This window comes from Oenanthe melanoleuca, chromosome 12 (genome assembly GCF_029582105.1).
Source record: "Oenanthe melanoleuca isolate GR-GAL-2019-014 chromosome 12, OMel1.0, whole genome shotgun sequence".
Taxonomy (NCBI): domain Eukaryota; kingdom Metazoa; phylum Chordata; class Aves; order Passeriformes; family Muscicapidae; genus Oenanthe; species Oenanthe melanoleuca.
Window position 1 is genome coordinate 20,109,945 of NC_079346.1, and position 14,661 is coordinate 20,124,605.

Consider the following 14,661-nt stretch of genomic DNA (forward strand, 5'->3'; position numbering starts at 1 on the left):
GGCTCCCTATGCATTAAGGATGATAAAGGAAGAAAGAGGAAGTTATGATACCATTACCTACTGATTCCCATTTTTATAGTGGTATAAAAGCAACAAACCCAAACCCACTTTAATCTCCACTACCAATCTGTAACTTAAAAACCACTAATGCAAAAAGACAGCCACGATACTAAGCGAGGGAAGGCACGGAGAACAGAAGCATTACCTATGACACTTTTGGCAAATGAAGCTCTCTTGAGTGTTGCCAGACCCAAGTCTCCTATTTTCACAGATCCAGTTGGTCCAGTAATAAAAATATTATCACATTTCAAATCTCTGTGAATTATTGGTGGAGTTCTTGTGTGCAAGAAAAGAAGACCCTTCAGGATTTGCCGACACCAACTCCGCAGGACTTTAGGTTTCATCACTTTAAATCTCTTCAGATACCTAGAGCACAACATACACACAAGTGGGTATAAAGGAAGTGAAAACATTTTATTAGAGATTTGAGGAGCTTTAACAGCTCCATTATGGATAAAAGCTCTTTATTAGATGCCACAAGAGCAACACAGAAATATCCCAAAATCAAATGAAATAGATCTTTTGAAAGGAGGAATTAGAGCACTCAGTTTTAGGGAGGATGATAATAAGCATTTTTGGTGCAAATACAAGCAAATATTTTGAAGTCTAGTAGCTCAGCAATTCATTTCATGCAGAGAACAGCTTTAGAATACGCTCATATATTTTGAATCATAAGAATACTGAAATTTAATTTGAACCACAAAACTTGGACCTTTGTACCACGCACCTGCATTTCTTTCCATTTACCTGAAGGGCTGGTTGGGAGGGGACGTCTGGGGAATATGTAGGGCCTGCTAATACACTGGCAGAGCAGCATATTGGCTGAGTACTGTTTCCATTTAGGCTGAAAATCTGTTCCAGAATTCATGCCAACCGCTTTATATCAACCTTAACAAGACTGTCAGTGCCAGAAGTTATTAATTAATATTGCTTAGAAGATAACCTTAGAAGAGCACCTTCAGCTTCTATGAGATTCTAACATTCAAGTGCTATTCCACTTGAATTCCCTAACAAAACATGCAAATACAAGCACAAAAGCAAGCATAAAATACACCCTGACAAATCCAAATGTCATGGGCGGAAGATGAAACGCCAGAGAACAGCTTCGAGTTGCATAATCGAAACAGGGAAGCAGGCAGAAAGAGATGGAGGCCAAAATTCTGCCTGTCAAACCACTGTGGTTCAAATGCGGGGACAAATGACAGAGAACAGCTCCATTTTTCACTTTTATCTGGAGATGGCTTTTTTCAGCATACAAAAGTAGGATTTTGCTATAAATGTCTGCTGCTATTCTTAGTCCCTTGCCAGGAGCGCAGTACTTACGTCTTCAGCGTTCCAGAGGTCATCAGCTCGGTAACCAGCACGATGCATCTTTTGCCTTTTGCACAGGATTCCCAGAAGTCATAAAACCTCACGATATTTGGGTGCTGTAGACCTTTCAACATTTCTGCTTCCTCTTTAAATCTCTGCCTCTCTACTTTTGTGAGTTTTCTGTCCTATAAGCCAAAATGAGACATTATTATTAGTGATGGACAAAAATAAAGGCTCTGCATTGCCAGGGTATTCAGAATTTTAGATTTATGCTTTTGTCAAGAGCAATTATAAAATCTTTTATGTAATAAGAGCAGCAGTGTGTATGAACTAGGGCACTTGGCCTAAATCCAGTATCAAGAAGACAAAGGCATGCCTGTGCTACACCATGCTCATGACAGCACGAATATTTCAGGCACTATGAACACACCCCTGGCATGATGGGTCAAACCTCAGCTATTTCTTTATGTTTGGGTGTTGTGAAGCTCCTTATCCAAGGGATCAATACACACAGAATGTCATCTGCAGGTACATACGTTCTCACAGCCAGGATGGCTTCTACCACCTCAGCTGCTCCTCTGGCAAAGAGCACCAGCTGAGGTCCCTGCTCACCACACTGGGCTCTACAGCCCATCCTGTTTACCTCAGGCTAAATTAAAACCATGCCACCTTCCAAAAAAACCTAAACACACCATTTTTTCTGTGTATTTGCTGTTCTGCTCCATTTTACAGACTTCTTTTTGGTAAAAGAAGTGCTGCCAGCTGTTCTTCAGCTTCTTCCATAGACTATATATGCATGGAAATTCTTTAGATTAGAAATGTGAAAATGTCGTTTTCTACTACTCTGGCTTTCCTAGAGAATTTCAGGGCATTTCCCACAAGCCCTGGGCCCTTGCTGGACATTGCCCAGCACATGCATGCCCCTCCCATGGCTCAGGAGAAGCTCTGGGGCTGCCTGGACTTCCCCAGCACAAGGAGCCCTCCAACAGGCAGCCCAGACACTCGCTTTGACCTCTTCGGATGACAAAAGAGAGCAGCAGGGGAGTTCCACCCCAGACCCCACCATCATGCCTGCCTGGTTTGCCCCCCTTGGCCAAAGCACTGCCCACTCCTGCCCCAGAAATGGAGCTTTTAGGATCTTTAGAATGTGCTCTTACTCAGAAAGCCAAAGGTTCACCAATCACCAAGATTAATTAGCTCATATTTTGACCTCAGACTTCTACCTTTTCTCAAGTAATTTAGGCATGTCTCTACAAGGTGCTCTCCTACGTACACAGAGTGAATTAATTGGGAGCACAGCTGACTTGTAGCCAAGACGCAAAAGGATCAGCCACTGCCATTCCCACACAGCCTGCTCTCACCCACAATCCCAGACAGTTCAAGATGGGGACAAGAATTCCCATGGCTACAAACAAGTCAGCTACATACGGAGACTTCAAAGGAAACACAGGCATGGAACAGTGATTTAGCCCTTGGTGGATGACAAAACCCTACCACAGTGCAGCATGTGCATAGGGGGAGCATTTCCATTGGTACCAGGGCTGTTCAGGGCTCTCTGATCCCTCGGAGATCTGTGGAGCAGCATCAGAGCAAACACAAGAAGCTGCAGCAGCCCTGGGGCTGGGCAGTGCAGGGTGTGCAGTGACCTGGCTGGGTCCCCAGGGCAGCCAGAGCCCCCCGTGCCCCACAGGGACAACAGCACATACAACAGCCACAGCCAAGCCAGGCAGCACCTCTGCTGCTCTGCACCAGCTGCCTTTTTCCTAAAGAAACCAAAAAAACCAAAAAACAAAACAAAAACCAAAAACAAACAAAAAAAAACCCAAAAAAACAAAAAACAAACAAACAAACAAACAAACAACAAAAAACAAACAAACAAAAAAAACAACCCAACAAAAATTCAGGTTGTTTAACAAGTCAAGCAAGAAGAGCCACAGAACTGCTCTCAAATCCATTGCTTCTTCCCTACACTGCTGAGTTTCCTTCTAATTTAAAACCTGTAGAATAAATCAGACACACTGCTGTTAGGAAGGAGAAGGAGCAAGTCCCTGTGCAGGACAGGAAGAGAGCAGAGTGGGAGCTGGCAGAGAAAAGGAAAGGTGGCCACACAGATCCAGCAGATTTGCAAATACTTTCCAACTAAAAAAAAAGTAATACCATAGTCCTTGACTCTCATTTCTAGGTTTCTGAGCACTGTGAGAACTTTTCCACCGCTACTTTATTGGTAACTTTTACCCTTCAGCAGACAATCATATTCTGCATATTCTACATATTAATAGCAGGATCATTTTAGCAACTGCAACAAAGTGATTATGGAAGGCAAATGTGTGTTTTATTTGTAATCACAGTAGAAAAAAATCTGGATTTTTTTTTTTTCCATCAGATTGATATCTGAGTATTGTTTTCCAGCTGGAGAGACAAGGCGAGGCTGCAGTCTCCACCACAGGAGGAGTCTCTGGTGCCATCAGGGCCCAATTCTCTAAATTCCTCCAGGCTGAATCTGACACGAGTCCCTGGCAAAAACATAAGCTGATTCTGAAAGGACTTAAGGGTCGAAGTGTTTTCTACTCTGAAGCAGCAGAAACACCTGTTTAACTGCATGACTCACTCAGCATTTAATCCAAACCCAAGAAACCTTCACTGAGGTCACAGACACTCATTCCCCATCATGTAACCCACACAAGGCAAAATGTCCTCATCCTGAAGGTAAGGGTCTAAGCCTGAAACAACCTGCAGGCATTTCATTTTAAGATAGAGAATGGGATTGTTTGGAAAGGTCATGACAAAGAAAGGTAGCAATAGATTCATGGAAGAGTTTGGGCTGGAAGGGGCCTTAAAGATCATCTGGGTATGAGGAAGAAATTCCTCCCTGTGAGGGGGTGAGGCCCTGGCTCAGGGTGCCCAGAGCAGCTGTGGCTGCCCCTGGATCCCTGGCAGTGCCCAAGGCCAGGCTGGACACTGGGACTTGGAGCAGTCTGGGACAGTGGAAGGTGTCCCTGCCCATGGGCAGAGGGTGGACAAGATGGGATTTAAGGTCCCTTCCAACCCGAACTGTTCCATGATTCCATGAACTTCCATTGAGCACTTTACAGCCTCAATCCTGGTAAATCCCACACTCATTTAAACCGGATTAACATGATGTTTGCAGCAGGAAGATACAAAGTGAATATCCTATCTATAATCAAATTTCTGCTAATCCAACACATGTATGTTCTCTGCTTCACCCTACTCATCATGACCAGGGCAAAATAATGCCTCTTTTAATATAAAATTTATCCCTTCATTAAATTCTTTATGGGAAAAAAACAGCAAAGACAGGAATTAGTAAATGTGTGAACAAAAGGAAAGGGAAAACTTACAAATTAAATTTCTGGAATAGCACCCAAATTAACAGCAGGAACATGTACAGTTAGTCATCCCCAAGCATCATTTCCTCCAGGTTGTAACATATGGGCTCTGACTAAGGATCTGAAATTTATACAAGCAGGAGACTGGGCTTCACCTGAGCCTTCAGAAGACTTCCAAGATTAACAAATAAGGTCAAGTGACTTGTCTAATTCCTTGAAAGGAGCAAACAGATTTGGGAATCAACTCCTTCTCCCCCACCATGAAGAAAGGGGTTCTTGCAAAGAAGACTACATAAATTTTTCACACTCAATGCATAGAACTGTGTAGGAGCAGGGTCTAGAGCACAGCTGTTGCAAACTAGAAAGTTGTGCTGCTTTGCAGTTTCAGAGAATTTTTTAAATTTTCTCCTTTTACAATCTTGAATTTTCACTTATGTTAAAAAATGTTAAATTACTGCAGACACTTGGATACCTTACCATCTTCCTGGCCTAAGAACTTCTGTATCCAGCTAGCCTATAAATACTGTTTCCTTGGGACTTTTGTGTTTTGTTTTTAAACTCTTAAACTGACATAGCTGCATTTACTGATGGTTATTTAATTTTGTCTCATTTTGAACAGATGAAGGCCTGACTGTTAAGGCAAGTGGGAGCATTAGGTCAGAAACAAGGGTAGGGCTCACCTCCATCATGCAGAAACCTGACCCACATTGATGAAGAAAGAAAAACCAGAAACTTCTAACCCAGGGACAGAAATCAAATACCTCCATTAGCAGAATGAACATCTGTTCAGATCATTCAATTTTCACATCTGCATTCCAAGTAGGTACTTTTGCTCATGCACCACAACTAGAAAGATGGCTTGAGTGTGAAATCAGTCACAAGACCCACTGCCAGCTATCTCCTGTGGAACTGCCTGTTGGTTTCCCATGGATTTATGGACAGGAACATAGTTCTGCTCTCATGTACCAGCCCTATGTCTTTAGTATCACCTGCCTATGCAATACACCTTTAATAGCATCTAAGACCTTTCACTCCCACACCCCATACACTCAGTTATAAGAACTTGTTGCTTAAAGCAATCCAAAAGGATAAAATCCCTTCTCTGTGAACAAACAGCAGATGCCAGCAAACAACTTGCAAATCAAGAAAACAAATTTTACAGCTTCATTCCCTACCAGAATCCAGCCAACATTCTTCAGTCACCCTCGGTGAAGTTACAGCCTGCTATTTGTCAGTGGCGCTGCTGAAGCACAGGGAGGCTTTCCCAGGGGAACTCATTTTCCAAAGGCATAAAAGCAAACCTTGTCCCCATGGATACTCATAATTCAGTGAACAGGAGCTGTGGAACACTTACTGAGCTGAGGAAGACTGACTTACTTGCCTGAGTCATTGCTAGAAATCTGTGGAAAATTAGAAGTTGAATTCAGACCTTTATGGCTAAATTTGGCACAGTAGAAGAGGCTGAGCATGCTTTTTTGCTGGATTCAATCATAGCTTGCTACTTTCTAAACTGATTAAAGTATATCTCAAAGCCTTACACAGCAGAGGAACACTGGGATTCACATCTTCTACTGAACCTCAGAACTTCAGCAGCTCATCCTGCAAGGGCAGGAGGAAGGGGAGTCAATACTTCAAGTCTCCAATCCCAAAAGAGCCACAAACACACCCAAGAAACACAACCCCATGGACAGAGTATGCGTTTTAGAGGAAAAAGCCTCCCAACACCACGGGCAGAGTGTGTTTTACAGGTGAAAACCTCCCAACATAACCACACCATGACAACAGATGCTTTAATAAATTCTTGTCACAAGCTATTAAATTAATTATAGGTAGCACCTCCTTAACTTCCTTAATTGCTAGAGTTTCACAGGCTCCACTTAAGCTTGTGATTGCAGACAACATACCAAAACAGTTCCAACTTGCCTCACAAAACACCTTTTTCACCAGAAACTCTGAAATCAGTGTGTGAAAAAATCTCCATCATACCAGATCCCCTCTGAAAGGAAAAAGCCCTAACCACCAAAAAAAAAACACTTCAGGTATGTCATGAGAACTTGGTGTTTCGCTATTTTCTGGAATCCTTTCTGAGCCCAGAATTCACTGAAGCTTAAGCAACAACTGGTTGTGTTTTTAAAAAGCGCTTTATTTCACCAAATTCCTGTAACCCACAAACACAGTAACTGGGCAGGTAAATTACCCTCATTCCAGTGCTGGACTGGTCAGCTCAGAAGGGATGCTCCAGCCATCCCTTGGAGGCTTAATCCTGGGCTGGCCCACAGCAGGAGTGGAGAGAGACACTTCAGTGCTGCTGCCTAAAAAATCACCTTCAGACAGGTGGAAGTGGGGGAGAGGAGCCAGAGAGAATCCACTGCCCTTGAAGTGCTGTGCCTCCCAGTGGGCTGTGACCATTAAAACTTATCTCAGCACAGCCCAGCAGCAGAGTGCTTGTGTTCTGGGAGAAGCCATCCCCTTTGTTCTTATTCCATCTCACCTCTTTACTCTAGGGCAGTTCATAAATTAACTCATTGTATAGGTATGAAATCCGCTTATATTTTCTGGTCCAGTGGAAGGGTCGTAGGGGCTGGAAGATGATCTCTTCCAACTCAAGCCATTCAAAGATTCTATGATTCTCTTTGCTGTGTTTGCTACACAGATACAGTATTTTCTTAAAGAAGGGAGATGCCACCTCTTGCCCACCAGAGACCCTGCCAGAGATGCCCTACCATCCTCTGCAGCCTGACAGGAGGCATCAACATCGTTGTTATTTACCCAGTGTTACCAAACAGCATGCAGACGTTACTGCTCCTTTAGCCAATGAGCTTCACCAACCAAAATTAACACAGCATGAAGAATTAGCAGAACCAGCAAAATTTGATTTAGCTTTGCTCAGGCAAATTTCATCTTGGGGCAGCATTCAATCCTGCCTTTCTAACAAGAAAACAGCATCTTCATCCCATTATTACTACCATTTCCCATCTTGTTATAACCTAGCAATTGTATACTTCAATCTGTAGAATACTCTTAAGGTGAAATATTCTTACCAATGAATTAATCACAGTCCAGGCAATAGGATACTCAGTTGGCCTGAGATCATGGTTTAGGATGGTACTGTCCAGTTCAGCTCCTCTCCAAGCCAAATGCTACTTTCTCTCACTCCCCTGTTTCCCCTTACCCTCTCTGGCAGATGAAGAGTAGAATACGTATTTTCTGCCTCCCAAATAAAGCCCTTGGACTCTGTTGCATTTCTTAGTGAACCCCAGGTTAGACAGCCTTACCAACCCTAGAAGATATCCATGGAACAGCCCTTCAGGCTTCATGATGACGTCCTTGAAGGGTGAGTTGTCAGTCTTCAATTACACACTAAGTACATTTATTTTAGGAAACAACCTCAAAGAAGTTCAAATTAGCAAGAAAACCACCACAAACCCACAAAACACCCCAAGATTCCCCACCAAACCAGACAGATGGAGTAAACTGCTGGTGAGATCTTCAGAGTTCCTCAAATCATCTTACACAGCTGTGAATACACCTCTAACATGACCACTTTTCTAACAAAAGCACCTTGTGTCACATAAAAGCAGCACTAAAAAACTCTTTCTCACTTGATTCTGTGCCAAGCCCAGGAGATCCCTTTGGCCACAGAATCACAGAATCCCCTGAGCTGGGAATAACCCACCAGGATCACTGAGTCCAGGCCCTGGCCCTGCATACACACCCCAACAATGGCCACCCTGCACATCCCTGGGAGCGCTGTCCAAAGGCTCCTGGAGCTCTGGCAGCCTCGGGAATGTCACCATTCCCTGGGGAGCCTGGACAGTACTCAGCACTCTCTGGGGAGGAACCTTTCCCTGTTACCCAACATAAACCTGCCCTGGCACAGCTCCATGCTGGTAACTCAGGTCCTACCATTGGTCATCACAGTGGAAAGATCAATGCCTGCCCCCTCTCCTGTCCTACAGGAGGAAGCTGCAAAGTGAGGTCTTTCATCATCACCATTAACAGTCTCACTGGCCAGAGCTGCAGCAGCCACCTCGAGCTCTCTGTACAGGAGAACATCTTGTGCCATCCACATCTTTTATCACCTCAGTGACTGGAGCCTGATTGAGCTAGACATATTTTATCTTGCTCCCAGTGAAGAGCTGTCCTGGTGCCAGGTAAACATGGAAAGCTTGCCCATACAGCCCTCAGTATGAGTTCACCTCAGAACTTTTCACTTTCCTGTTTCCATAAAACATGGAAGACTGACCAAGTTCATATGTGCCTTTATACAGACATGCTGAAATTAATTATACTGAGGGATAGGAACATAAAATAGCTAGAAAACAGAAAAGTGATGGTCTTTGCACAGATCTTAATTTAAACTGTAACAGTGGCTCAATGGATCCTGGAGAGAAACTTTCTCAGTTCTTCCTTCACACTGTGGCCTGTTGAGCCTCCTACACCAAGTAATTTAATGCTTCTGTGCCACATTTTGCATTTCTAACACACGCAGAGAAAGGATAAGGAATTCCTCAGTGCACCTTGGATCTACGAAAGAGCAGCACCCAGCAGTATCAAGAGCTCTTCTAATCCCAACCTGCTTCTAGTTTTAGCGAGGGACCTTTGAGGGGAAATACAGGAAAATATTCCTTTAAAATAATTTGTTGTTTTGAAAAAAAAAAAAAAAAAAAAAAAAAAAATCCTTGCAGAGGGCCATATAATTGCAAATACCCAGCTTCTCACAAAATGTCCAAGGCCAGATTGGACAAGTCTTGGAGTGACCTGGTCTAATGGATGGCGTGCCTGCCTACGTCAGGTGTGGAACAGGTGAGCTTTAAGGACCCTTCTAACCCAAACCATCCTGAGATTCCATGATTCCAGGATAAACTCCTGCACCTGAAAAAGTCATGAGCCTCAGAGGCCCTGAGACTGCTCCAGGAACACTCTGCTTCTGTTCCAGCCCTGCTTCACAGAATGCAGCACCCAAGAAAGGTTCAACTCCTCACTGCTGCTGCTAGCGGTAAAATTAAAAAAAAAAAAAGATGAGTGGGAAAAATATAGAGTGGAGACAAAGGAAAAAGTGAGTAGCTCAATTGCTACAACAACTCAAGAGACTGGACAGGCATTCCTTGCAGCAATGCCTGCAAAGCTCTGGGAAAGTGAGAAGAACCTTTTACTGTCACAAAGCCACTCTTCAGATTGGGGTATCCCAGCTCCTAAATATTTAACAGAGCTATGTGTCTGGAGTTTGGAAATGTCTTCCTTGTGAACCTTTCTAAGTGCTGAAAGGAGCTGTCACTTCTGGTGCATTCCTAACACCACTTGACAACCTGTTAGAAAGCACTCCAAGGCAAATGCTGCACTCCCAGGCAGGATACATTCATCACAGTCTCCCATAATGGTTAGGAATTAAGCTGAAAGCATCCCATTTGTAACAAAATAGCTCCTTTTTCTTGCTTTTCCCTCCTGCAAAGCTTGACATTCTATAGCCCTGCTCAAAAGAATAACAGGAGCTTGTCAACTAAAACACTAATAGTTAAAAACTGAACTCCCCATCCCTTGCACAGCAAGGCATGAAAGGGTAACATCAACATGGGTATGTGAGAAACAGATACGGGCCATTTTCCAAGGAGATTGTATGTTTGGGTTGAGAAATATAATAACATTGACATAATAAACTCAGATTTCTGCAATGCATCTGCTTCACACTAAGAAGTATAATTAAACAGAAAAATGACTGTTTACATAAATTAATGCAAAATTGGCTAAGTAATAAAAATACATGTCCTTGAGGATTTTTCATGAGGTTTTGCTGGGGTCAGGTTTTATTCTAACAAAGTCATTTGCATTTTTACAAAGAACTTTAGGAAAAAAGTTCATTGTTAGTAACAAATGCTGCACATTAGATAGAATTTAGGAGAGTGTTGCAGCATAAAGGTGACAGGTCACAAAGAGGGACTGAGCTTCTGGTGTGAACTGCATGTTAGCAGCCCAACAATGCTGGGGGTAGACAGCCAGCCTGGCCATGCACCCATCCCAACAGAGCCAGGGATGTCTGACAGCCAGCCTGGCCACGCACCCATCCCAACAGAGCCAGGGATGCTGGACAGCCAGCCTGGCCATGCACCCATCCCAACAGAGCCAGGGATGCTGGACAGCCAGCCTGGCCATGCACCCATCCCAACAGAGCCAGGGATGCTGGACAGCCAGCCTGGCCATGCACCCATCCCAACAGAGCCAGGGATGCTGGACAGCCAGCCTGGCCATGCACCCATCCCAACAGAGCCAGGGATGTCTGACAGCCAGCCTGGCCATGCACCCATCCCAACAGAGCCAGGGATGCTGGACAGCCAGCCTGGCCACGCACCCATCCCAACAGAGCCAGGGATGTCTGACAGCCAGCCTGGCCATGCACCCATCCCAACAGAGCCAGGGATGCTGGACAGCCAGCCTGGCCATGCACCCATCCCAACAGAGCCAGGGATACTGGACAGCCAGCCTGGCCATGCACCCATCCCAACAGAGCCAGGGATGCTGGACAGCCAGCCTGGCCATGCACCCATCCCAACAGAGCCAGGGATGCTGGACAGCCAGCCTGGCCATGCACCCATCCCAACAGAGCCAGGGATGTCTGACAGCCAGCCTGGCCATGCACCCATCCCAACAGAGCCAGGGATGCTGGACAGCCAGCCTGGCCATGCACCCATCCCAACAGAGCCAGGGATGCTGGACAGCCAGCCTGGCCATGCACCCATCCCAACAGAGCCAGGGATGCTGGACAGCCAGCCTGGCCATGCACCCATCCCAACAGAGCCAGGGATGCTGGACAGCCAGCCTGGCCATGCACCCATCCCAACAGAGCCAGAGATGTCTGACAGCCAGCCTGGCCATGCACCCATCCCAACAGAGCCTGAGGTACCCTGCTGCTGAGAAGAGCAAGTTGCCAGTGGAGAGACCACTGTGGCCCTTGGCACAGACCCTGATTTAGAGATGGCCTGTGAGAATCAGTACAGCACTGGATCACACTGGCTATGTCTGAGGCGTTCAGGCTGCACAGTGTCTCTGAGCGTGTCAGTGATTACCAGATTCAATGAAGAAACTCTTACAAACCAAGGCACATAGAGATTGCTCAATCAGACAACCACAGAGGCACTTTGTGACTTGAAGCCTGTGAAATCATTCTGCTACAGCCCCAGTAATGTTACAGGACACATGACCTTGGCTACAGGCACAAAATACTGATTCAAATGGCTATTATCAAATGCAAACAAAGCTCGAATCTTGGCTAGACACCACCTATGAAAACAAAGCCAGTAGCCCCAAATCTAAACAAATGTGAGTGATGCTCAGTGATAGGAGTCCCTGCAGCCCATCCCGAGAAGAACTTGAAAACTGCATAAGCAAAAAAAAAAAACGCAACCAAAATAACGCCCGTCTCATACTTGCAGATTCCCAACTGTTCGGCACAGACACATTCCTTTTGAGTTGGTGTGTTTCAACTCCTTGATCACAGCTGTTTAGTAATTCAAAATCTGTGGCGTAAAGCAGTATGGATTTTATCACGTGATAAAAGAACTATTACATGGACTGTATTTACCAAACAACATTGGAGAGATGCTATGGAAAGTAACAATCTGGAAAACTCTGATTTTCTGAAATATTTCAAGAATAGAATCACAGAATGATTTGGGTTGGAAGGGACCTTTAAGATCATCTTCTTCCCCCTGCCATGGCAGGGACACCTTACACTGTCCCAGGCTGCTCCAAGCCCCAGTGTCCAATCTGGCCTTGGACACCCCTCCAGGGATCCAGGGGCAGCCACAGCTGCTCTGGGAACCTATGCCAGGGCCTCCTCGCCCTCCCAGAGAACAATTCCTTCCCAATAGCCCACCCATCCCTGCCCTCTGGCAGTGGAAGTCATTCCCTGTGTCCTGTCCCTCCATCCCTTGTCGCCAGTCCCTCTCCAGCTCTCCTAGAGCCCCTTTATGCCCTGGTAGGGGCTCTGAGCTCTCCGTGGAGCCTTCTCCTCTCCAGGCAAGCACACCCACCCAGCTCTCCCAGCCTGGCTCCAGAGCAGATGGGTCCAGCCCTGGAACAGCTCCATGGCCTCCTCTGAACATTCCAGCAGCTCCACACTATTCTTGTGCAGAGGCCTCAGAGCTGGGCAGTGCTCCAGGTCCCACCAGAGAGGCAGAACCCTGTTCTTTGACCAGTTGGTGATACTGCCCAGGACCCTGAGAGTTAAAGAATATCCAAAAGGCTTTCAAATGGGAAAACTATGTTATGGGAAAGAACTGCCTGGTAGTTTGAGCATCATACTCAGATTGCATGAAGTAGTGTGAGAAGATAGTGTTTACAGAGACTATTTGCCAAAAAATGTTTGCTGTATGTTTAATTACATATTGTTTTCTGGATTCATACAACTTAATACAAGTTGCTCTCTGTTCTCTCTCTCTCTCCTCAGCTGACAGGAAAAACAGGCAAAAACTCACTTTACCAGCTCCCTTAAGAGGGGGATCTATAGAGATGACGCTGCTCTTTGCTACCTTGATGTGCACCTACACAAAGCAAACAAAAAATCTTTTCCATCTGGCTGCTGTTTGACTTCAGGCACACCAATAAAGTACTGTGGAATGGAAGAACCCCTCCCCAGAGAGACACGCAACAGAAGGATTTGCCCTCTATCAATTCCTCTAAATAAAAGGACTAAAATCTATTCAAACTAGACATCTGAAGAAAAAAAAACAGTGCACACACATCATATTAATTGGGGTGAACAGCACTTTATTTGATTGCCTGGATTTGGTTTTTTGTTTTTTTTTTAAGAAAATTGCTTGCCAACAAAATGTAGGATTGAAGAACCATTGGGTTCAATGCACCTTAAAACGGTTCAATCCACCAATCCATAAATAACACTACTGGTACGCATTTTCACTAAGAAGTTTTTTAAAGGAATTATTTTTTTCTCTAAAGATGGATCTCTTTGCTTGGTAGAACTTTTTAAAAAATAAAACATAGCATCATGAAAAACATGACTAGAAGTCTGGAGAAATGACCCAGGAACTATGCCTAGTTTCCATGTGACTTTAAAAGTCTTTGCAATTTTTTTTTAACTTCACAAAATTCATGTACTTTATCTCTCCTTAGAGGCCTTCTATTTAACAAAGGCCAATCAATATGCCCATTTATGATTGCAAAGACTGGTCTCTCGGAGGACCCTGTGACTGCATGAAATAATTTTTCCTACTGTGAAAGAACAGCTTAACTACTAGTGAAAGAACTTGCAATTGGAATAAGACTTTTTAAATCATCAGCAGTAATGGACACTCACCGTACAGAATTTAAATCCTGGGACTGTGTTTCCCACAGTCTCCAGGACAAGTCACAGGTAAGCACATGAAAGGGCTTCATCAGTCAGCAAGCTATTGTGCAGTCTTGGGGAAATTGTACTTGTACAAGAAAACAAAAGCACACATGTCTGCAGCATGGGCTGAGAAAAAAGCAAGCAGCGTATTAACCAGTACCTGCCTCACCTGAGAAAAAGAAAGGTTGTAGGATAGGACCTTGCAGGAAACATATTTTTGAACATTTTAGAGGAAACACACGTAAGATAAACCATGATAAACAGCACAAGGCATGAAAATGCCCTAAAAGCTTACATAAGAGGGCAGAGCTGTCTTTAAAACTCACTGGTACATTAAAACCCAAGGCCACATGCTCGATTGTCATGGACTGTACCCACCAGTATGAGGCACACACAGCAGTTTTAGTCCACCTCAAAGTCCAGCTGAACTTAAGAACAGCAGTTTGTGCTTTTCTTCATGCTGATATGTAGTTGGGGGGAGGTATTGAAAGTTCAGAAAGCATAGCTCAAACAAAACAGGGGAGGGGTTTGGTTGTTTGGATTTTTTTTAATCACAGTGCAATTTGGCAGCTGTTTATCCTCATGTGCACATACTATCAA

The 14,661-nt window shown here is 44.6% G+C and overlaps 1 protein-coding gene across 1 annotated transcript in view; it reads right to left on the reverse strand.

Moving 5' to 3' along the window:
- Positions 1–14,661, reverse strand: part of WNK2 (WNK lysine deficient protein kinase 2) — an 87,464-nt gene that overhangs the window by 50,389 nt on the left and 22,414 nt on the right. The window contains 2 exon segments of the mRNA XM_056501948.1: positions 206–426; positions 1,384–1,556. Coding sequence (XP_056357923.1) covers positions 206–426; positions 1,384–1,556 — 394 coding nt within the window.